The sequence below is a fragment of the Triticum urartu genome, chromosome 2A (assembly GCF_056163025.1).
Source record: "Triticum urartu cultivar PI428250 chromosome 2A, HENAU_Tu73, whole genome shotgun sequence".
NCBI lineage: Eukaryota > Viridiplantae > Streptophyta > Magnoliopsida > Poales > Poaceae > Triticum > Triticum urartu.
In genome coordinates, this window is record NC_141874.1 from 706280029 (window position 1) to 706304871 (window position 24843).

General features: G+C 46.8%; 1 protein-coding gene and 1 long non-coding RNA gene across 3 annotated transcripts; both read right to left on the reverse strand.

The window, feature by feature from the left end:
- Positions 1-13749: 13749 nt before the first annotated feature.
- On the reverse strand, positions 13750-16136 carry LOC125534219 (uncharacterized). Of its 2 annotated transcripts, none has more exons than XR_007294424.2 (5): positions 16027-16136; positions 15630-15698; positions 14841-14916; positions 14113-14183; positions 13750-13924 (listed from the first exon to the last, which is right to left on the reverse strand). It is a non-coding gene; the product is annotated as an uncharacterized LOC125534219 (long non-coding RNA). The 2 variants fall into 2 exon arrangements; XR_007294423.2 differs by having other exon boundaries at positions 13750-13933.
- Positions 16137-22949: 6813 nt separating this feature from the next.
- Positions 22950-23977, reverse strand: LOC147986990 (uncharacterized). Its single transcript, XM_087542222.1, has 2 exons — positions 23371-23977; positions 22950-23320 (listed from the first exon to the last, which is right to left on the reverse strand). Exons 1-2 carry the CDS (start codon positions 23975-23977, stop codon positions 22950-22952), a joined length of 978 nt encoding a protein of 325 aa, XP_087398348.1.
- Positions 23978-24843: the final 866 nt, after the last annotated feature.

The following is a 24843-nucleotide window of genomic DNA, read 5'->3' on the forward strand; positions in this document are numbered from 1 at the left end:
GTTCGGCCCATTCGGCTAGCTGATCAGTCAATGGAAGCGGATGCTCTGGAACTTTGAATTGCGACCAGAATAGCTTGTCCACTTCACGATCTGTTTGACCTTGGAAGTATTTGGATGCATCGGCAGCGCTCGCCGCCAAGTCCATATATGCGTCTGCCGAACTCCACAGCCGATCCAGAGGGGCATACCGTGGATCTCTGAACTTTCTCCGTAGCATGAACGGCTTCCCAGCCGCAATATCCCCGGCTTCACGCAGCTCCTCCTTCTTTGCTCTCATAGCAGAGCGGGTGTCTTTGTTCGCCATCGTGGCCTTTTCAAGGTCCGCTGCCTTCAATCGGTTCTCTTTTTCAAGGACCTGGCAACGGTCGGCAGTGTCTTTTAATTCTACGGCCATCTTGGCCATCTTCTCTTTGCACTACAACAAGAACCCCCCTACAGCAACGCATCATTGCGTTGGCAAAGGTCCATATAAGCGTTGGTAGGGCCTACACCAACGGACTTGTATGCGTTGCCGTTGGTGGCGTTGCAAGGGTCTACAACAACATATATGCATCCGTTGGTAAACGACCGGAATAAGCGTTGTAAGATAGCAACGTATAGAGTTAGAGCCCAACAACAGTTCACATGCGTTGGTGGCTACCCAACAGGATGATTATAAATGAGTACTACAATGCTAGTGCATTGCATGAAAAATACATGGTATTTATATATCACCATCAAGAATTATTAGGACAATGTTGATATTGCACAGGGAACACTGTATAATAAACAGAAATTTCTCATCATATATTAAATCAACTTGGTTGCATTACAAAGTACACCATACAAAGATTACAAGATGTGAAACTAGTAGTAATCCCATTCTTGACCTTGCAACCTCCGTGTCAGCCATTCTGAAACATAATGATCTAACATTGATACCAAAAATATCAGATACATAATGATTGAAACATTGGAACTGGAAATGGCATTCTAAGACACAATGTGAAACTATCTAGTAGCACCCCTATTCTTGACCTTGCAACCAACATCTGAGATATGCACCATCGAATATTTGAATCTATCTACAAAACAAAGAAATGAAATAGGTTAATAGGGCAGAAAAATTGAAAGGAGCAGCAACATAGAAAGGTTGAAGGCAATGTGATAATTAATCTTGCTGCATGACTAATAAATTTGACCTTTTTTTAGTTGTAAAACCTTATAAGATTTCGCTAATGTAGTATCAGCTCGCAATACCAAGAATTCATTACCAAGTTTAACAACATCAAATTTAGCTTTATATTTGGGGTTAATCCTTTAGATTGAAGTAAAAGCAGTGTTCTTGTTCGGATTTTTCCAGTATCACATTTGTAGCTAACAATAGTCATTTTAGCTCACGGTAAACTAACTCAGTTAATTTCATTTTTAAGTTTCCCCATGTTAATAGAAACATAGTGCTTTATAGGGGTGGGGGAATGTAAGGCAGGCATACAGTAGTTGATGAATTGTTTTACTTAATCTAGCCGCAAAGATTCTTATCTCACAGAAGCAGTACATCCATTTTTACATGCAAGAAAAGTGTTCTCTTGTACTAATTATGTGAAAAAGAGAGAAACATGTCCAAAATAATAAAATATAGTAATGCTATTAATACTCCAAAATTTCCATTAAAACTGGTGAAGAATCATTCGCGCAATATGGAACTACGATCAGAAAATACCTCCTAGTAAATCCAGCTTGGCACAATAGTCTTCTATGTTTTAGCGCCAACAACATCGACTTGGAACAATCGAGTCTCTGTAGCCTGCTAATTTGGCATATGCATTAGTAATCTATGTTCGCTTTTGCCCACAGAATCGAACATCAAAATAGCTGAATACATGTGCACGAAGTCCTTTACCGTACTCTTTCTTATCTTATTTTATACCAAAACTCTTACATGACCTTGTTCTTGTATGGAAAAACTCTTGCACGACCTGGTTCCACGATATGACATGCTACATGGCCGAAACAATCTAAACCTACTCCCTACTTATAGCATCTAAAACGACGCAGACTCCAGCGCCCTTTCCTACACTAGTAAGGCATGCCAACTCCAAGACATAGTAGTATAACATGTAGGCAGCTAGCTATGCAAACTCATTGAATCATATATGGACTAGTACGACCACCCAAGTACACAAATGCTTATGACATGCAAACCAGACTTGCTGGAAAACTAACTAATCAATCTAACCAAATTAGACTCAAACTTGGCTAGTTAAACTAGCACGGACTCCTACTAAACTACTTGACATTATTCTAACAATTTAGAAGACCACAACATTCATGCAGACTAAGTAGTGCCAGCGTATTAATATATGCCAACATTTATTAAATAGGATTGACTTTCTTAGTTCACTTGTTTACTGAGAACGTGGAAACTTAGAGAAGTTCCAGTATGCTCAGCTTTGTCACCATGGTTGCTGGATGCTGAAACTGTTGGCCGAATAGGTAGAGGAGATGGCCCTGAGTATTACAGAGAAGAGGGGATCCTAGTAAGATCCAATAGTTTCAGATCAGTGAATTTGACGTACCTGACACACTCGCATAGTTGTCGCATCTGATTGCTTAGCTGTCTATTTATGGCTGTTGGTATCATCCAACCACCGTGGTGTGCCATGTATGTCAGGGAAGCAGAGTGCACAAGAGGAATACTTTTCATGTTTACGTTCTTGGATGAACCAAGTACATGCTCATTGTGTTAACAGTTTAAGAAGAATATAGTACAAACAAGAGAAGATGTGAGAGGCACCTGGCCAAGAGTTTGTGTGCGACCCATCATGCATCATTCTAGTATTTGGAAACATCTGTGGCTCCTCACAAAATACAAAATTAGTACAGAAATTGTAGGAATTCAGAAGTACCTGTATTTCCAAAAAAAAGAGCACTAAACTTGATTTAGAGGCGAGATTTCAACAATATGAGTCATATACATATGACAAGAATATCAAGGTATGTTCTTGTATCGCACCTTCAAACTTTATCAATTATTTAACAATTTATATTGGATAACATGAGTGTAAGAATTATTTCCATCTGAGATCTTGCATTAACTTCAAGATTGTAGTGTGCAAATTTTAACTGAATAAGAAACTGAAACTAACATAAGTTTTTGTCCAGGGAAAACAAATATTACATCAACCAGAAAAAAGAATAAGATACAAATTCATGTTTTCCTTACTGTAACATAAACTAGCAAAAGGATCCTCGCCATGCTATAAACAAGTGAGTTAAGTACTCTTCTTAAGGCTTCTTCTACATGGATCGATTTCTCCTGATTGTAATGCATAAGTGATGTACATCGATCTGTTAAGAAACAACAGAAGCACACACTTAGTAAAAGACAATGTCAGAACCTGTGAGTGTAGATGGAACAAAGGGTTATAGAATAAATACAAATATTGGGACGGAGGATGCGAGTGGGACTTATTTATTTAGTATATTGTACATGTTACACCAAGTAAATAACGATTCAGTGTATTGAGAAGGGGAATCTCCATTTGAAATAATTATGCCAGTATCATGGACCCATAATTACACTGACATGTTGATTTTTGCAGCAATGTTCTTCAGTGACATACACAATCACATATGATATATCGTTGATGAACTATCCCAATCCAATTTGAACTAAGTTGATCTTTTTTATAAGAAAAAATTGCGTTTATCTTATTGAAGAGTTCATGCTACATGCTAGCATGTAATGATTAATTGCACCTGAAAAATACTTAATTATCCATCGATCCATCTATATAGGAGGAGGAAAGTCTAACCATAACGCATAACAGAGTATTCGTCCGAAATTAGTATAGATCAACACATGGTGAATCACATCTAATCAAATAAACACCAGAACCAGAAAACGTCAGCGTCGGAGTTGATGTAGAAGAGGCGGAGTACCAACGTAAGCCCGAGCCGGATGCCGCGCGCGAGGTGATGCAGGGGTAGTGGGCCGACAAAGCGGAGCTGCCGGAGCCACGCCGGCGATGCGTGGCGGCTAGGTTTGTTGCGTGCCGCGCGTGTAGGGGAGTGGTGGCCTCGGGCGAAGGACCGGAGGAGAACATAGACGGAGTGGGGCAGGCCGGTGAGCAGTGGGTTGGGAGTCCACCGGAGCTTCCTGCAATCGGAGTTGGCGGCGACAACCCTGTAGTGCGAGAGACAGAGAGGAATCAGGGGGAGAGGCGGCCGGGTGAAAAAAAGGCTTCAGGGGGGAGTATTTGGATGGAGGGGTCGCGGATAAGGTGGAGGTGCGTACGGGGAGGTTAGTCCTTCGTGGGGAGGTGGGGTGGATCCCAACAACACATAGGCCGACATCGTTGCTAGATACGTGTTGGTGTATATGGGTGTTTGTTGTAGTGTTGCTCTCGCAATGCGCGGCCTTCTCAGCTTTCAAATCTTCGGCCGCCTTCAAAGCAGCCGCATTACTAATCCTTGCTTGTTCTTTGGCTCGGGCAAGTTCCGCCCGCAAGGTTTCCACGGTGGCAGCTCCATCTGCAGTCACAACATATTAAAGATACTGGCATCATGCTGCTCTTACTATGTGGCATTCACCAGAAAATAACACTTACCCTGTGCCTCGTCAAGCCTCTTGTTAACAAGCTTGATGTCGGCATCCGCCGCATCCAGTTGTCGCTTCAGTTCGGCAAATTCTTGAGTCCGACTAACCACCGGAGCTCCCACTACCTGCACATTAAAGCGGTATGGTTATTGCCTGGGACTACGATCCTCTATTTGCCGCTATTCTCGGCGACAACTAGAGTCTCAGGGGCTACTATCTACACAGGGCACACCTAAAAATGTGCGGTACCATCACAAATGTACATCATTTTACGTACCTCAAAGCCCGTCAGTAGACTCATAAAGTCATCATGCAACCCGCTTTCGGCGGATGAGATCCTTTCCATCACTGCACCCATCAATGTACGGTGTTCTTCTGAGATGGCCGCTCGCTCCAACAGCTCTCTCAGTACGTCCGACCGCATACCAGATGGTGCCGGACTCTTCTGTTTGCTCTCTTCGAGAGCCGGACGCTGGGGACTTCGGGTGACTATAGGATTATCTTCTGGCCTCACCGGATCCGGAGAGGCCCTTCGTGACGACACTTCAAGGTCGCCCGCTTCTTGAGCGGAGGAGTCCGGGGGAGGCGTTTCGCTCTCCATCATCTCCGGAAGAAGATCCACCGAAGATGAGCTCTGCTGAGAAGGGCTAAGATCCGAACTGCAATAAATACTTCGGTTATTTTCCTCATAGGCAAGGGAGTATATCTCCACTATTAAAGTACTTTCTGATTACTTACAGCTCGTTGGAGGGCTGATCCCCGCGTGGACTTTGTCCGGCAAGAGCACCCTCCAAGGCAGGACCCTCTGGCGGAGATTTCTTCTCTCGCTTGGAAACCTTGGTTTCCGGATCTTCACAGGTAGTCCTCTTCCTTCCCCGGGGTGAGAGAATGTCCGATTCATCCCCTCAGTTATCCTCGCTCATGGAGGCGCTCGTTCCCTCGGTCGGAATGGGTAGCGATGGAGGTCCGCTTTCGCCCTCATCATTCCCCCCCCCTTTGTCTTCCTTTGAGGGCTCCGGGCAAGGTGCTAGCTCAAGCATCTTTTCCAGTACCGGATTTTCCAAACCCTCGGGAAGGGGGGCCGAACACCGAATCATCTTCGCCTTTATTATCTAGTCCTGGTCAAAGAGCAATTTCTCATAATGACGTCGTGGTAAACAAAAGACGGTGTGTTCAGCTGAAGGATTACTTACTTGGTCGGCGGTACGGTTGCTGCTCAGGCCCACGTCATCGGTGTTATCCGGACACTCTATTTGGGGTCCGAAGAATGATTTGTACATCTCCTCGTGCGTCAGGCCGAGGAAATTCTGAATAGTACGCGGCCTTCTGGGTTGAACTCCCACATGCGGAGGGGCCGGCGTTTGCAAGGCTGGACTCGACGAACCAGCATGACTTGCGCCACCATAATCAAACTGAAATCTCCTTCAAAGAGATTTTGGATGCGGCTTTGCAGTACAGGCATGTCCTTGGCAGGACCCCAGCTCAGCCCTCTGCTAATCCATGACATCAGTTGTGGTGGAGGGCCTGAGCGGAAAGCAGGGGCAGCCACCCACTTGGCACTTCTGGGAGCTGTGATATAAAACCACCCCTGTTGCCATAATCCGGACACCTCTGGAAAGGAACCTTTGGGCCACGGAGCTCCTGCTATCTTGCTTATTAATGCGCCTCCGCACGCTGCATACCGCCCCTCGACCATCTTCGGCTTCACATCAAAGGTCTTGAGCCATAGGCTGAAGTGAGGGGTAATGCGGAGGAAGGCCTCACACACGACAATGAATGTCGAGATGTGGAGAAAGGAGTCTGGGGCTAGATCGTGGAAATCTAGCCCGTAATAAAACATCAACCCCCTAACGAAGGGATCCAGAGTGAGGCCTAGTCCTCGGAGGAAGTGGGAGATGAACACGACGTCTTCGGTGGGTTCAGGAGTAGGGACGACCTGCCCTCGGGCAGGCAGCCGATGCGAAACCTCGGCGGTCAGGTATCTGGCCTCCCTCAACTTCTTGATGTCTTCTTCTGTAATGGAGGAGGGCATCCACCGGCCTTGAAGACTAGATCCGGACATGATTGAAGATCCGGAGCACCTGACCTGGGCTTTGGGTGTTAGAACTCGAGGCGGGGGAAGGATTCGATTGAGCACGGGAGGGAAAAAAGTAAAAGCCTTGTCCCTTTATAAAGAGGGTGAATATCAAGCGTCCTCTCCGTAGCCGTTTGGGACTTGCCTATAATCTAGGAGTCCTAGACACGGTTGGGTTACCCACACCTGTATTGATGAGAATCCCGTAATAAGGGGACACGATCTTTGCTTTGACAAGACGTGTCGAAAAACTGCCTCGCGTTATGTGCGGGGCTAGTTAAAGGAAACAGTTCGAATAATCACCGGGCCATGGCATAATGTCGTGTTGCCAAAACAAGTCAGCAAATTAGATTTGTGAAAATATTATTCTCTCTACGGTGGTATGTGGAACTTATTTTGCAGGGTCGGACACTATCCTTATATTCAAATTCTTCTGTGGTATATTCAGAGGAGGAACCCGCCTTGCAATGCCGAAGACAATACTGCGTGCCGGACTCATCGTCATTGAAGCCTGGTTCAGGGGCTACTGTGGGGATTAGGGGGTTTCCGGACAGCCGGACTATCTCCATTGGCCGGACTGTTAGACTATGAAGATACAAGATTGAAGACTTCGTCTCGTGTCCGGATGGGACTCTACTTGGCGTGGAAGGCAAGCTAGGCAATGCGGATATGTGTATCTCCTCCTTTGTAACCGACCTTGTGTAACCCTAACCCTCTCCGGTGTCTATATAAACCGGAGGGTTTTAGTCCGTAGGACAACAACAACTACAACATACAATCATACCATAGGCTAGCTTCTAGGGTTTAGCCTCTCCGATCTCGTGGTAGATCTACTCTTGTACTACCCATATCATCAATATTAATCAAGAAGGACGTAGGGTTTTACCTCCATCAAGAGGGCCCAAACCTGGGTAAAATATTGTGTCCCCTGCCTCCTGTTACCATCTGCCTTAGACGCACAGTTCGGGACCCCCTACCTGAGATCCGCCGGTTTTGACACCGACACCCCTCCATCATTCACGCCGTCGTCCTCATCACCGACCCCCTCCCTCCTCCGACCTCGAGGTGAGACCAGGCAAATCTCCATGTCAATATGAGTCCTATAATATGAGTCCTCGGGTCGACTTTAATTCTGTTGAGTCTCCACCATATATGGGGGTAGCTTCTCCTTCATTCCCGTGTTGAGAGTTTTCAAGAAAAGACTAGACAGACCGATAGTCAACCCGTGATGAATAATAATGATCTACCTTAGGTTTTTTAGTACATATATTTAATTGTAGATGTTTAATATTTGAATTATGAACATAGGAAATGTCGTACTCGGACGATGAAAGTATCTCTGGGGAGTGCGACTGGTGCCACGACCACCGAGGTCTGTGCCACAGGCCTCACCTGGACGAAGATCGGCGCTTCGGCATTAAGCTGGAGGAGACCTTCGATGTTGAAACGGTACGCAACGACGACAAGTGTTATTTTTTCGTAATTAAGCACGACTTCAAATATTTCAACGTGTACTTTTCATCTTTTACAATTCGACTAGCTTATCCCATGCCATGCAAGACGCTAAGTTTTGGAGAGGATGGGTTTTGAAGACTATGAAAGTTTCAAAACAAAGAAAATTCACCTAAGGACCCATCATGGTGTGGATTTTGAAGTAAAGTTGTACAATTCTGAGAGCGTAACCCATTTTGGTTGCAAAAAATGGGAAGCACTTTGCAAGATGTATGGTTTTGATGAGGGTATGCTTGTCACCATGGATCTTGGTGATTCTGAAATCGAGCAAGACAATATGGACATTTGGGTCCTTGTTGATACGCCTCCAATTCTACCGCCATGTGAGTTTCTCAAACATAGTTATTAGCTAATTTAGACTGTTTATTTCAAAATAGTTGACAACTTATTTCCATTGACAGCTTATTTTTATTCTTCAAAGAATGTGCGGAAGATGGTAGACAAAACCCACTACACCGATGGATCCGAATTAACTTATCAGGAGAAAAATCATCTGGTCGGATTTTGTACTGACATTGAGAATTACAATATCTACAATCAAACTCCTCAACATTATGGTCAATACGTGCCACTAGTGCATGTGTTGAACTACGGTAACTACCATGGAGATACCCTGGTCAGATTTTTTACTATTACGACATCCGTGCATCTTTTGCATACTTCTAAAACTAGTACATCATTGCTAACTATGAAGTTATCACTATGTTTTCCAACAGATAATCACAGAGAATTGTGTGCCTCATTTGATGTATGAGAAAGGTAGCCTTAATGTTTTGAACATACAACCAGGTCATCCTACGAACCTCAACTGTCCATACCGGATTTCTAAAAGAAATGAAGACATGCAAATCAAAGGATGGAAAAAATGTATGGACATTCGTAAGGAGGTTCTTGGAAGCAAAAGGAAGCGAAGCGCAAGAATTGGAGACAGGATGATCTCCATTCTCCATAATGGAGAGTCAGGGTCTATATTGTTTTATGCTATTTTACCTTAAAGAGGGTATTTAGGTCCTACCTAATACTGATGATCATGTGCTAAGAACAATTAAGTAGGGTTGGTTCGATGACTATGAGGATGATGATCGTATGACTTGTTATTAATAACGAGTAGAAGTTGTATGATGATGATTAGTAGACTTGTTATTATATATGATGATGCATGATGCGAGTATGAAGAGTTATTATATATCAGCGGGTGAAATGAACATGGATTGGATTGAAGTGAAGGCAACATGCATGTGGTGCATGTCGAAAGTAGTACAATCCAAACTTGATCAAGTTAGGATTAGTGTTACTTTCGACATGCACCACATGTTGCCTTCACTTCAATCTAAGCCATGTTTAGGCATACCAGTAGCGTTGGTAAACCAAGCATAGAGATATAAGAGAGGGCACTTCTCCCTATTAGCTAGCTAATAACAACCTAAATTAACCCCCAAACCCCCTAAACCAGCCCCTTTAAAAAAAACCTCAGCTCGCCTTTTGGTCTCGGTTGGTGTCACCAACCGGGACCAAAGTCCCCCCTGCCTGGGCTGGTCGCAGCGGCCATGTGGAGGGCCATCTGTCCCGGTTCGTGTAAGAACCGGGACTAAAGGCCAAAGGCATTAGTAACGACCTTTTAGTCCCGGTTCCAAAACCGGGACAGAAGGCCCTTACGAACCGGGACAAATGGCCCTTTTTCTACTAGTGTTATGATTGGAACTTTAGCAAGCATTCGCAACTACTAAAGATCATTAAGGTAAAACCCAACCATAGCATTATAAGGCATCAAGTCCTCTTTACTCCCATACGCAAACAACCTACTTACTCGGGTCTATGCTTCTGCCACTCACGCCACCCATCATAAGCAAATCATGAACATATTGCAAAACCCTTCAACAGGGATCCCTCACGCTTGCACGACACGGAGAGCACCATAGTACAACACCAATAATTAAACATACAACTCAAACCAATCACGATCATCAATTAACCCATAGGACAAAATGGATCTACTCAAACATCATAGGATAGCCATACATCATTGGGAAATAATATATAGCGTTGAGCACCATATTTAAGTAGAGATTACAGTGGGTAAAAGAGGGGTTACACCGCTGCATAGAGGGGGGAAGAGTTGGTGATGACGGTGGTAAAGTTGTTGGTGTAGATCGTTGTCGCGATGATGGCCCCGACGGTGTTCCGGCGCCACCGGGAGAGAGTGGGGAGAGCCCCCTTTTTCTTCTTCTTCCTTGACCTTCCCCCTAGATGGGAGAAGGGTTTCCCCTCTGGTCCATGGCCTCCATGGCAGCGGAGGGGCGAGATCCCCTCCGAGATTGGATCTCCCTCTCTGTTTCCTTCTGTTTTTGCGCTCTCTGATTCTGCCCTTACACCGTTTCTTAAATTCTTGGAGATCCGTAACTCCGATTGGGCTGAAATTTTGACACGATTTTTATCCGGATATTGGCTTTCTTGCAGAGGAACAAGGGTACCAACCGCCTTACGGAGTGGCGACGAGGGCCCAGGGCGCGCCCCTCACCCTCGTGGGCCCCTCGGGCATCGTCTCGTGTTGATTCCACTTCCCAAAATTCACATATATTTTAAAAAAATCTCCGTAAGTTTTTATCCCGTTTGGACTCCGTTTGATATGGATTTTCTGTGAAACAAAAAACATGCAACAAACAAAATTGGCACTGGGCACTGGATCAATATGTTAGTCCCAAAAATACTATAAAAATTGCCAAAAGTATATAAAAGTTGTGGAATATTGGCATGGAATAATCAAAAATTATAGATACGACAGAGATGTATCAGCATCCCCAAGCTTAATTCCTGCTCGTCCTCGAGTAGGTAAATGATAAAAAAGATATTTTTTGATGTGAAATGCTGCCTAGCATAATCTTGATCATGTAATCTAATCATGACATGAATATTAAGACACGAGTGATTCAAAGCAATAGTCTATCATTTGACATTAAGACAATAATACTTCAAGCATACTAATAAAGCAATCATGTCTTTTCAAAATAACATGGCCAAAGAAAGTTATCCCTATAAAATCATATGGTCTAGCTATGCTCCATTTTCATCACACAAAATATTCAAATCATGCACAACCCCGATGACAAGCCAAGCAATTGTTTCATACTTTTGATGTTCTCAAACCTTTTCAACTTTCAAGCAATACATGAGCTTGAGTCATGGATATAGCACTATAGGTGAAATAGAATATGATGATGGAGGTTGTGTGGAGAAGACAAAAAAGGAAGAAAGTCTCACATCGACGCGGCTAATCAACGGGCTATGGATATGCCCATCAATTGATGTCAATGCGAGGAATAGGGATTTCCATGCAACATATGCAGTAGAGCTATAAGTGCATAGGGTTGTGATACTTACTAAGGACAACATAGTAAAGCGCATGTGGCAAGGTAGTAAACAATGTTGTTTTTTGGTCATGAGGAAACAAATCAACATTTGTTTGTCGCCTGCCCGTATGCTACATGATTATGACTTACGATTTATGTGGCATTTAGCCTACCTCCACCTACTAGTATTACCTCTGTTCCTTTTTACTCTGCATATAAAATTTGGTCAAAGTAATACTACATAAAGTTTGATCAAATTTATATAAAAAATATGAACATCTGCAATATTGAAACTATATAGTATGAAAAATACATTTTATGGTGCATATGATAATATTGATTTCATATTGTGAATGTTGATATTTTTTAATATAAAGTTAATCAAACTTTACAAAGCTTTACTTTCACCAAACTTTATTTGCAGACTAAGGCCAACTCCACCGCGCGACTCCATCCCGCCCGTCCCCGTCCGTTTGGGGTAAAAGGACAAACCAGACGGCCCAACGCGCGGGAGCAAACGGACTTTTGTCCATTTTGTGTCCGCTTTCGACCCATCCCCAGCCCAAGTTTCCGTCGATTTTGGGGTGAAACGGACAACGCGCGGACGGGCAGGACGCGCACGCTTGTCCTCCCCTGGCCCTCCTGTCGGTGGCACAAAGCAAAACCCCCCGCCCGCCCCACTTGGCACCCTTTTCCCCAAACCCTCCCACGTCCCTCCCGCCGCCCCTCCCTCCCCCGTCCATGGCCGACGCCCAGCCGAATTCCGGCGGCCTGGCCGTCGACCCGCCTGGAAAGGTGAAGAATAAGGCGGCCAAGGCGCCAAGGAAGCCACTGTCGAAGTGCACACCGGAGGAGATCGCCAAGTTGGACGTGGAATCGGCAAAGAGGAGGAACCGGAGGGCGGTCGTCAAGGGCAATGCCGCCGCGGCCAAGTTCGTCGCCATGCGCGATGCGATGGAGGCCGCACGGCGCAAGGCCGCAGTCGACGAGAACGAGGGCGTGGTTCGAGGCCAGGCAGAAGGAGATGTTGGACGCCGACGGCCTGAACTAGGTCGTCCGATCGGTCGTGGCCATTCTTTTTGGAAGCTGGCATGGGTGCCACCCGCCCACTGGGCTGCCGGTTGTGTGCCGGCGAGAAAAACATTCATTTTGAAGGCCGGCTGTGCTGCCGGCCGCTGGCTGTGTTGCCAGCGAGGACAACTATTCATTTTGGAGGCTGGTTGTGTTGTCGGTGATAGACGTGCAGGCCGCTGGCTCTGTTGCCGGCGTGAACTAGGGCCGCTGGCCTGATGAACTAGGGCTTGGCATTTGAAACATTGCTCTCTTTTTAAAATGGAGGCAGACATAATGGGGCAAACGGATGTGTTCGCGCGCTGGGCGCACGGCCACTGCATCCCAGGACACGCTCGGACACGACTCCATTGCCCTACCCAAATGGACCGAATCCGGACAAAACGAACGTCTGTTTGGGGTCGCGTGGTGGAGTTGGGTGGCGTTGAGCCTAAAACTAGGGCATGGATCCATATAGAAGTTTGTGCCTTCCTTTGTGCTTTATGGAATTGTCAAAATGTTATGTCTTTAACAGGACAAAGGTTCACAATTTTTTGCAAGCTATCTTCCAAGCTACACGATGGATTTGTACATGATTCTTACTACATTGTGCGGAAGCGCGGGTTATGGTATCTAGATGCAACCCTTAAGAGATGGTAGCATGGAATATGCACAACTGGTTTGGATGAGCGGCCCAATAATAGGCTACTAGATCGGAAGCGCGCCTTGGCGCGAGGGTGCCGGTCCAAACGTTATGGTCAAGCAAGTAATGCTCATTCAGAAGGGATATCAAAATAAAGTAAAGATGAATCATTCACTTAAGTTTTTAGTTTGTGAGAGACAATACGATGTTATTAGTCAATACTCTGATGCAAAAGAGTGTATCTAAACATATGTACCTTCAACATTGATAAGATCATATGAGCAATGGTACAAAAAAAATCATTGCCAACGGGCAAGGAGAGGATTATTATGATAGAAGTCTATACAAATGTTGAGCATTGCAACTTTCCAAAATACTACAACGAAAAGGTATATCATAAAGTATAAAAGCATGATATACCATTCTACATCGGTACATAAGTTCTATAAAATATAGCCAAATAGTTCATACTCGCAAGTGTAAAACAGGTGTTACAGTAGCTAGAAACAATGCTATAGAAACATCAATAACGGTACGGCCTTTGTCTTTGTTAGTCAATCAACAAACATGTATGGTACCTTGTAGATGATCATCACTGAGAACTCCTACTTCCTCTCTCCAAGTGAAAAAGGGCATGTTCTGAGGTGAAGCTAATGCAGATAGTAGTGGCCAATACTTGACAGGAAAGGCCGATAGCGTCCTCAGGCTTCATTTTTCTGATGACACTAATAATGTAAGCTTTAGTGATACATGAGTAATTTCTCTTATAGTATGAAATAATATAACAATACAAGCTTCAGTTAATTCCTAATTTTCCAAGAAATGAAAGGAAGAGTGTAACTGCTTAAACAACAGTAGCACAATAACACAAATATGTAGTTAAATTTACATGTGCAGGTAGTACCTCTGCGTTTTTCACAATGCCAGTCAGTAACAGATTGTACATAAAACATGTTCAGTTATGAAATACTCCCTCTGCAACAAATATAAGATCGTTTAGATCACTTACTTCAGTGAAAGCACTACCATACCAAATGTCTAAAGCATGGCATTGAATAGGCAAATAACACCATTAGAATGCACTATATGTTCAAAGAAAGGGTGATGAGAAATCCGAGATACAACCGAAGATGGAAATATAAGAAAAAAATATTAGGACAAACCAGTTCAAATCACAACATGAAGCATTTTGTTCAGTTTGACATGAATATCAATAGCAGGAGAAAACAAAGCCGAACCTTGGCCCCTGCCAAGGACTATTCTCTCATAACTCGTACAAAACATGAGTTGTGTATTCTTAGGAAGATATTAAAATTGCATCAAGTAGCAGGCACACTATTGTATATATTTTTCATAAAGGTAATGTGAATATAAGATAAAATGGTTCTTTCGAATATCACAAAACATGCTACAAACATGTATTCCACGGATAGATCGAGTGGCCTGAAATTTCATGCAAAAATATAATGTAATAGTTCTATATGCATAAAGAACTTGCCATTCATTTGTCAGCCTGGACATTTGCCATAGTGAGCATAGGACTCACAAATAAATTGCATTAGTTGAATATTAATTATTATATGTAGCCACATCTTATTTAATCCAACCAAGATGAACAGAAATAAATCTCACCTTACTTTTGTCGAAAAGACTCTTATTTAACTGCTCATTCCTTGACATGGTGATCCGCTGAACATATCGCAAGTCGCTGCAACCACATAAGCCAAGCATTGACATGAGATAAAGAGGAGCAATGAATTCTTTTATTCGGATGGTACATATTGCATCTAAACAACCTTGAGATGCATGCATGTTTATAGCACACTATCAGCCCCGTTTATGCTCTTCGTAATCCATCAGAGGTGCAACACACATGTTACTCGGCCAAATTTAACTAAATATATAGTAGTGGTATCTATTTGAAGTCTCACTACTGAGAATAAAAATAGACTCCATCTGTACCAGCTAACCAGCAGATAAGCAATCACTGATTCTTGTTGCACACAGAAACACATGATGAAGAAAAATAATCATGTGGACCATTCTTCGTAGATGGTAATCCACAGGGATGTGATCCACCTCCCCATCTCGTGCAATTGGGGGAGCACTCGGTGTCCAGAAATCCTGGAATTTCTACACATCAACATAGTGCGGCCGTTCTCCCTCTCCTCTCGTGATGACGGCATAGGAGGAGGGATCCATACGACCCTCTATAATTTGAGCAAACACATCTGATGAAACAATATAATTATAGTAACATGTATACCCACAACCTAAATTTTTGAAAACTCGGTGTTCTCATGACCTAAATTTGAACTGATTATAATGAGAAAGAAGACCCATCAACATATTAGTACAATAATAAAGGCAAAAGTGGGGTTGTGGGTGTAATGGGGGTACATGCAGTAAAGGAATCTGAACCTTTTCCATGTCAACTCATCATCTTCCTCTTGCTCTCTTCTCACCAATTTAGCATTGCCAATTCTTCCCCTAATGGTCAGGAACAAACAATCAAGTTTAGCATCCCAAGCACAAAGAAAAAGTTACTAACATTCCCTCATGTATACCATTTGATATATATTTGACTGAGCAAAAAAGCAATTATAATCATGTGCCACCGTTGTAAAATTGTACAAGTATGCCTAATACAGAGGCTTATGGATCAGAAATGGGACCCTGCAAACGAGCATACAAGCCTATATCTATATAAGATGCACGTACATATACATAGCTTGACCAACAACAATTTGCGTACTACACACTCCTCTCTATACGTATGTGTGCAATACAAAGATAAGAAACAGATGACAGAACTTACCTGTTGATTCATGGAACAGGGAGGGCTAGTTGTAATAGCAAAGTGTTTTAGTTCACTCCATCCTTGATCCGGCAGCAGTGCAAGGCATCTGAGTTTCCATAAGTATGATCATCTCTGCAAAAGTAAAAGCTTCTTAGATAATCAAGCTCATCTCTGGAGAGAAATTAAAGCTTCTCCTAGAATCGCAGACGCTTCTTCAAGAATCAATAGCGTGTGCAGCACCAGAAGCTTGCCTTCGGTATAAAGAGGGGCCGTCGACCCAACAAAAGTTGTCACAGGCAAGAGGAAGAATCCATTATCAATGGAGGGGACTGGGAAGAAGGAGAGAGTGAAGGTTGTGGTTGTCTGCGTGCTCCTTGCCGTCCTGCTGTTTGCCCAGCAGCTGCAGGTGGCTGACGCCGTGTCGGTGTTCTGCAAATGCTACGTCAGCTGCTACTCCGACTGCAGGCTCAGACGCCCCCCGCTGTTCTGCAAGCCGTTATGTAGATGCAAATAATATTAGCATGTTGACTGTAGAATTTTTAAAGCGAACAGAGAGGTATTTTATTCGAGTGGTTTATTCAATTCTTGGATCATCTGAGTAAACATATCTGACACCAATATTATAATATATATACCCACATTCTATCCTACTATGAGAATTTTGTTTGCTGGTAATCTCGCATGATTATTTCAGTAAAATTTTGTGGCCACTACTACTCTACCTGGAACAGCTGGTGTGATATATGTAGATGGAGAGAGAGAGAGGGGGAGAGGGAGAGAGAGAGATATGTCTGTCAAGGAAAGTTAGATTTTTGGGAGGCCTTCTATAACAAATAAAACTCAAGTATATCTTCAGAACACTAAAAGGACAGCTCAGTAAGTGGACAAAGCTAATTGCTATCAACATGGTTAGATACTAATAACCTATTCAGAACCTAAACTTCTTGGAAGTCCTTGAGAATATGGGACTAAAAGTGTAATCAGTTACTGGCTTCAAACATATTTTACAGTAACAATAACTATCACGTAGCAGATGCAGAGTAAAAGCATGCTAGGAGGCAGGAAAGACTGAAAGAGTCGGTGCTGAATTATGATATAAGCAGAGTGATTTGAGAATGAACTTCTTTCAATTAAAATAAAGCACAACCACTCCTCAAAAAAAGCACAACCATATTATAGAGAGGGAGGTTGTGGTCGACGCCGGCACACAAATGGAACCGCCATCGTCGGGGTCGGGCGTGGGCTCCTTCCTTCCTGGTCGTCGTCATCTTGGTCCTTGTGGATAGCGTCCATGGATTGGAAGTGGAGAATCCCCTCCCTTGAGATAGCTTGCTGCTTCCAGTTGAGATTCATCCATGGAGAAGAGAAGCTTCATGAGCACACACACACACAAGTGCTCATGAGCAACAAAATTACAATTTCATATGTAGGAGTGGGTCAATTCAAGCCGTTAGCAAGCAGTCACATGGCCGATTAAAAAAAAGATAGTTATGTCTAACAGAATCTGTATGGACCAACTATACTCAATCCACCAGTCCAGGCCATGGTATATTTATCCAGCCTAAATACTCACATATATCAGCCATGAGTGGAAGTAGTTGACAACAAACTATGATCCTAGAAAGTACGACTAAAAGTTTTTCTATCAATGTAAAAACAAAAAACACATTTGTAGATCAGCAAACAGAGGAGATGCCAACAGTGAAGTAAAACTTCATCAAGAATCATATTTTCAGAAGAGAACAAATAGTGCAGACCTTGCAGTATAACTGTAAAAAGTATTGCTAGGATGGCCTAAAGATAGTAAAAGCCTAAAACTTGCCAATTGTAAACAAACACGAAAGCAAGACACATCACAACAGAAGTAGAAGTACAACTCCCAGATCTCTGGAACAATTTTTGCTTCGTTATATTTTCGCTTCGGAAATATAGTCAAATCCTCACTTCTAGCAGCGCATATAACCATATCACTGAGATAGCAAGGGAAATGGCGGGCAAAGGAGGGAGCTCGGCAAGAGGAGGAAAATGGGGAACTCACCTTGGCCTTGGACTGCTGGTTGCTGCCATGGAAGAGCTCTGAACCATGGAGCAGTCACGTAATTAGTACCCAAAATAGATATTCTAGATGGAGATTCTGCAAGTGCACTTACCTTGTCCAAGTCCAATGCTTTATGGCTCTGAATTCCGACAGTAGACCAAGTTCCATCAACCTCCATAATAACCAAATCACTGAATCCGCTATCTATCTTATGGCCGTTTTCCAATATTTTTGGCTCCTTGTTCTCACACATTATTTGTTACAGTCATCTATCTTTTTAATAGCCACTGCCTGCAAAACAAAACGGTCACATTAGTTGCCCTATCAGTTAATATTGAGACAGATTTACATGCATACTCACCTCATGCATGTCCAAAGTTGTGCAGTTATCTACTCCTTGACCGCTAATTAGAAACTGGAATCTGGTGACAGATGAGACAACCAAATTAATCTAGCATTTAAGAATGGCGCTTTGATTCACAGAACTGCAACCACAATAGGCATAAATCTCCACTCTCTTTGTAACTAACCACCTAACATGTCTACAACCTACCCCCCCCCCCTCTCTCCATCAAAATCGCCAACCAAACAGCTAAGAATGGTGGTTTGATTACAATGCCATGCATAGTCCCTGCAATTATCTGTAACCAGTCATGTGATTTGTTTAATGCTTAAGCTAAAGGCCTAAACCAAGGATTAACCCAGACTAACAAACAGATCAGGCAATTAATTTATCTAGACAAATTTCAATAACATGAGCCAATGCCAAACTCGCAGCCACCGAATAAAATAAGAAATGCAACAAAAAATCGTCCGAGGAATCTAGCAATGCTGCACTGTCTCCCGCATAGCAACAAAAAACCGAGGGTGTCCAACCAGACCTAATGAATCCAAAGGATTCTAACAAGATCCAGGCAGCCCATACATCCAAACACCCCCAATGTCCTGCTGCATTCACCTCTTCCTGAAAGCTCACTACAATCCTAGAGAAAGATCCCAACCCTAGCCAACAAGCCAAGCAAGGCAACAAACATGTACTCTGTAAATAATTAGCTAGACCCAAGGCCTTCCTTAGCAGCAAGGTAAAAACAAAACAAGAAAGACAAAGAAAATTCTCTTCTTTGGAACCTAGCTAAATCAGAGAATTGGCTAGATAAGATAGATGTGCAGGGGTAGGAAGAGGGGGTGGAGCTCACCAGGTTCAGGGGGTGGGGGGGGGGTAGGAGGAGGGAGGAGCCATGAGGGCTCGTGCCTCGTCCACCTACAGCAATTGCTACTCATCCAGATCAGAACCGACCTTGTCCACAGAGGAGCAGGGACGCGTCCGTGCACCTGCGTGACCAAAAGGAGCAACAACTTGAGGGGAGGGGAGGGGATTAGGGTTGGAGCAGGGGAGAGGGCGGCATCCTGAGCAGGCCATTGCGTGGGCGCGGAGCAGGCAGAGCACAAGCACTCGGAGGCCAAGGTCGGACGACATCGCCGGCGAATCTGCGAGCACCTTGGCTGCTGCCTGACCTGCTCACTCTCCCTCTTCTCTTTCCTTCCCTTCCCTTCCCTTCTGATGACGAGAGGTCGAGGCTGCGGGCGGCGTGGTGCGAGGGAGACGAGGAGAGAGGTCCACGGCGGCTCGGTCTGAGGGGCGTCGGCGGCGGCGAGGTCTGCGGGGCGTTGGTGGCGGCGAAGTGGGCGGGGCTGCGAGGTCTGGTGGAGGGAGAGGTCGGGGAGAGGGCTGGGGCGAGCGGGCTGGGATGCGGGAGGACGGGGGTTGAGGGCGCGGGTGCGGGGGAGAGGCGGCTAGGTCATCTACACGGGAGCGGACGCAATTTATATGCGTAAACGTGAAATGACGAAAATGCCCTTCACGGGTCGTCGGAATTACGTGCGGTGGCACGAACGGGACGAAACTATTCATTGCTACAGGATCACCTCTTCGATCCGACGGCCGTGGTCATCCCAGGGCTCGATCCGATGGCCAGATTGCATCAAGCAAAACGATCCAACGGCCAGGAATCCCGAAGGGCTGAGGAGCCGGGAGGATGACTGTCATCCTTATTTCTCGATGTGTAGGCATATACTTTTGTTTTTGTGAGTTGTGACTTCTATTTGTTATTTGTGTACTTTTGGGCTTGATACTTGGACAGATTTGCTAATATATATTCTCTCCGTCTGAAAATACTTGTCATTAAAATGGATAAAAAGAGATGTATTTAAAACTAAAAAGAGATGCATTTAAAACTAAAATACATCTAGATATATCTTATTTTATTTATTTTGATGACAAATATTTTCGGACGGAGGGAGTAGTTGTGTGCATAGAAAAAAACCGACGGGGGAAAGCATGTTCCAGTGGCCTGTCATGGGGATTGGGCACTTGTCACGCAATGCCATTCTCGTATCAAGCTGTGAACGTGACGTAGCCCGAGCGTATTACGAGCCTGTAAAATCCGCCCAGTTCCGTTTCCGCCCTTGAAGGGTCACGTCGAAGTAGCACCACGCTCGCGTCACAGACGTATAGCACCCACGACTTGCCCTCGCCGTGTAGCGCGTTATTGCCAAAGTCCATGCACACACCACACCAGCAATCAATCCCATCCAGAAACCAGAGTCTCACTCACAACCCAGCGGTCAGCAGGGCGGGCGCGCGCGCTGCGCACACACACGAACACGGGGGACTGGCGGTTGGTCTACACGCCGGACAAGTGACGGCATCACCGCGTGCGCCCGACGGACGGCGGCTAGACGTGGCGTCAGGCCAACTCCACCGCACGACCCCAAATGGACGTCCGGATTGACCGGATTTTGTCCCTTGAAGCGCCGATGGGTTCGTCCGTGTCCACCATTGTCAGATGGGTCGTGCGTGCGCGCACCGCGCGGCCGCACTCCAAATCGTGTCCGGGGTGGACGTGAATAAAATAAATATTAAAACTAAAACGAAATAACTAAAAAAGTAAATAAACACATTTTAAAAAAACATAAAATATATATAGGGGGCGGCCACAAAACGGCCCAGTTTCCACGGCCACTTAAAAGGCCCATTTTTCATAATTAACATATAAAACAAAATAAAAAAATGCCTCCGCCTCCCGCGCGCTCCTGCCGCGCCCGTCGGTGCCGTGGCCGTTGCCGTCTTCACTGGCCGCCGGTGTCGTCGTCGTCGCTGACGAGGTCGACGTAGTCCGGCGGCGTCCACAGGTGGGCCGGAGGTGCGTGGTGGACGGGGGCGGGCTGGACGGCCGGAGCTGCCTGCACCACCTCCTCCCGTGGCGAGGCCTCCCGCTCCGGTGACCGCGGCGGAGTGGGGCACCAGTTCACGCCCACACTGGCGGACATCTCCGGAGCAGTGCAGGACCAACGCCACCCCTGGCCCAGCAGCTGCTGGAACGCGGCCGGCGGGTCCTCCCTCCTCTCGTCCTCCACGGCCACCATCTGGAGCTCCGGGAAGGCGACGTCCCCGGCGGCAGAGAGGGCCATGGCCTCCTCCAGGCCGTCCCACTGCCGCTCGTCGTGCGTGTACATGGAGTCGTCCATGACACGCTTGAGGAGACGGGCCTCCTCCTCCGCTGACATGCGAGGAGGTGGAGGGGGCGACGGAGACGGCGATGGCGACGGCGTGGGCGTGACGCCGCGCACCCGCCTACGCCCGCGCTCCTGGGCGCGCCCCTGTCGTGGCCGCCGCGGCCCCGTCGAGGTGCCGGCGAAGAAGGACGCGCACCTGGTGTCGTGCTCGTCACGAAACTAGGTGTCCCACAGCGCGGAGTCGGGGGCGTACCTGGGGTCGTAGAAGAGGTCGTCGGGGAGGAGGCGGCGGCGGCGCTCGATCTCCTCTTCACGCGCACGGCCGCTCATCGGGACCGGCGGGATGGGGACACGGTCGGCGGAGAGGTGCCAGTTATTGGGGAGATGGGCGTCGCTCCAGGGGAGTGGCGTCCTCGTCTCCCAATAACGGCGGCACACCGACGCTCGGACGTAATGCCGGTCGCGCTCGCCGGCGGACGTGGGCGCGATGGAGAAGGCGGGCGGCGCGGGGCCCTGGCATGGTGGCGATGGCGAGGCGGGCTCCTCCTTCTTCACCGAGCCGCGGCGGCGTCCCGACGAGGAGCCGGCCTCGCGGTCGTGCCTGCCTTTGCGGCCGTAGTTCCAGAGGCCCATGGCTGCGGACGGCCGGCCGGCGAGGTCTAGGCTAGGGTTTGGGACGTGGTCGCCGCTGTCGGGTTTCGAGGAGGCCGCGGGGTGGCGTGGGGCAGTGTGGACGACGACCCGTCCACGCTTCCCACTTAAAGAAGAACGGCGACCGCTCGATGTGCGTATGACAGGTGGGGCCGCCCGCTCGTGCGCATTGATGTGGGCAGGTGGGAGGTAGGTGGCCGCCTGCCACGCGGCCCCGACGCGGACGAGCGCGCGTCCGTTTGGTGTCCGCCGCGACCCAAACCCGGCGCAAATTTGCGCTCGAAATGGGTTGGCCCGGACACAAAACGGACAAGATGGGTCCGGGCCGTCACGCGCTGGGCCGCCTCCTTTGTCCGTTTTACCCCAAACAGACGGGGCCGGACAGGATAGGGTCGCGCGGTGGAGTTGGCCTCACGCTAAGGCCAACTCCACCGCACGACCCCAAACGGACGTCCGTTTTGTCCTGTTTTTGTCCCTTTGGGTAGGGATTTGGGGTCGTGCCCGGGCCTGTCCTGGGATGCGGTGGCCGTGCGCCCACCGCGCGGACGCATCCTTTTGCCCCATCCTGTCCGTCAGGGCCAAGAAATGCCCAAATTTGCATTAAAACTAGTTTCGAACCCAAATTTTTGTCTGAAAATTAAAATAGTTTTACAACCCAATTGAAATTGTCTTTAATAAAATAGTTTTACAAGCAAATCGAAATTGTCTTGACTGAACATAAAATGGACAAATACATCTATTGGTTGCCAATGTGATCCCACACGTGCTCAACCAAGTCATTTTGAAGATTCACATGAGTGTGCCAATCACGCATCTCACGGTGGAATTGGGCAAACTGTTCAAATGTGGCCAGGTCTTGGTGCAGGGGCTCAATATTTTCACCTTGATAATCAAATCCTTGGTCGAAGATACTCTCATCACGCTCGTCCTCGACGATCATGTTGTGCATGATCACACAAGCAGTTATCACCTCCCAAAGCTTCCCTTCATCCCATGACAGTGCAGGGTTTCGAACGATGCCCCACCGGGATTGAAGCACACCAAAAGCACGTTCCACATCCTTTCTAACACTCTCTTGCATTTGGGCAAATTTTTTTCTCTTCTCACCTTGGGTTTCGAGATTGTCTTCACAAAAGTTGACCACTGACGATATATACCATCTGCTAGATAGTATCCCTTCTTGTAATGGTGGCCGTTGATCTCAAAGTTGATAGGTGGAGAGTGGCCTTCTGCAAGCCTCGCGAAGACTGGAGAACGCTGCAGCACGTTGATATCATTGTGAGAACCTGCCACGCCGAAGAAAGAATGCCATATCCAAAGATCTTGTGATGCCACCGCTTCTAATATGACAGTGCACCCGTTAACATGCCCTTTGTACTGGCCCTGCCAAGCAAATGGACAGTTCTTCCACTCCCAGTACATACAATCTATGCTGCTAAGCATACCTGGAAAGCCTCTAGCTGCATTGGTCGCCAACAATCTCTCTGTATCAGCGGCAGTTGGCTCCCTCAAGTACTCTGGGCCAAAAACCTCGATCACAGCCTGGCAAAACTTGTACATTGACATCAGACATGTTGTCTCACTCATACGCACATACTCATCCACCAAATCGCCTGGAATTCCATATGCAAGCATGCGGATGGCCGCGGTGCATTTCTGGTAGGAGGAGAATCCAAGCTTGCCAAGGGCATCCGTCTTGCACTCGAAGTATGGGTCATGAGCAACCACTCCCTCTCGGATACGATTGAACACATGTCTTGCCATATGAAAACAGCGACGAAATTTATCCGGCCTGAAGAGCGGGGTGTTGGCAAAGTAATTTGCATAGAGCAGGGCGTGGCCTCTCTCCCTGTTGCGGTTCAGGTTGGGAGCACGGCCAGGGAGTGACCCCCTGTACCGAGGAAGCTGCCGTTGAATATGGTCATGAACGACCAGTGCAGCCACCACAAGATCGTCATCATCCGACGACGAATCGTCCGATGAACAAAGGAAGTGATGGAAGAAAAACTCGTCTCCACTGTCTATACCTTTGTTGGCAAAAGGTCGAACACCTTGCGATCGTGGTGGCGAAGAGGCCGCGATGATCACCTCGACGCAGCAGGGTGGCTGTCGGCCGGCTACAGGCCGCTCTGGAGCTCTCGTCGAAATCTGCCTTGGCCGCCGTGGTACATCGCCGGCAATCGTGTCCCCTCTGCCACCGACAAGGACGGCGATGGCCAAACCTCCTCCGATCGACGACCAAAACTATGGCGGAAGCGCGGGCGTGGTAGCGGCCATGTCGATACATGGTTTGGTATGGACGGCGGGGGGGCTGCGTGGTGAGGAGGCGGCCGGAGAATAGCAGCGGCGCCGGCGGCGGGGCGGGGAATGAGGTTGAAGCGTTGGGAGCGGAGGGACTGCTAGTGTCCCCGACAGGCGGGCCACGGGGGGGGGGGGGGGGGGGGAGGGGGGACAAGGGCGTGCGTCGAGGCCGTCCGTGCGCGTCCGTTTCACCCTAAACCGAGCGCAAGTTTGGGCCGGGAATGGGTCGAAAGCGGACGGAATCCGGACATTTGTCCGTTTGCGCCCGCGCGCTGGGCCATCTCGTTTGTCCCTTTTACCCCAAACGGACGGGGGCGGTTAGAATAGGG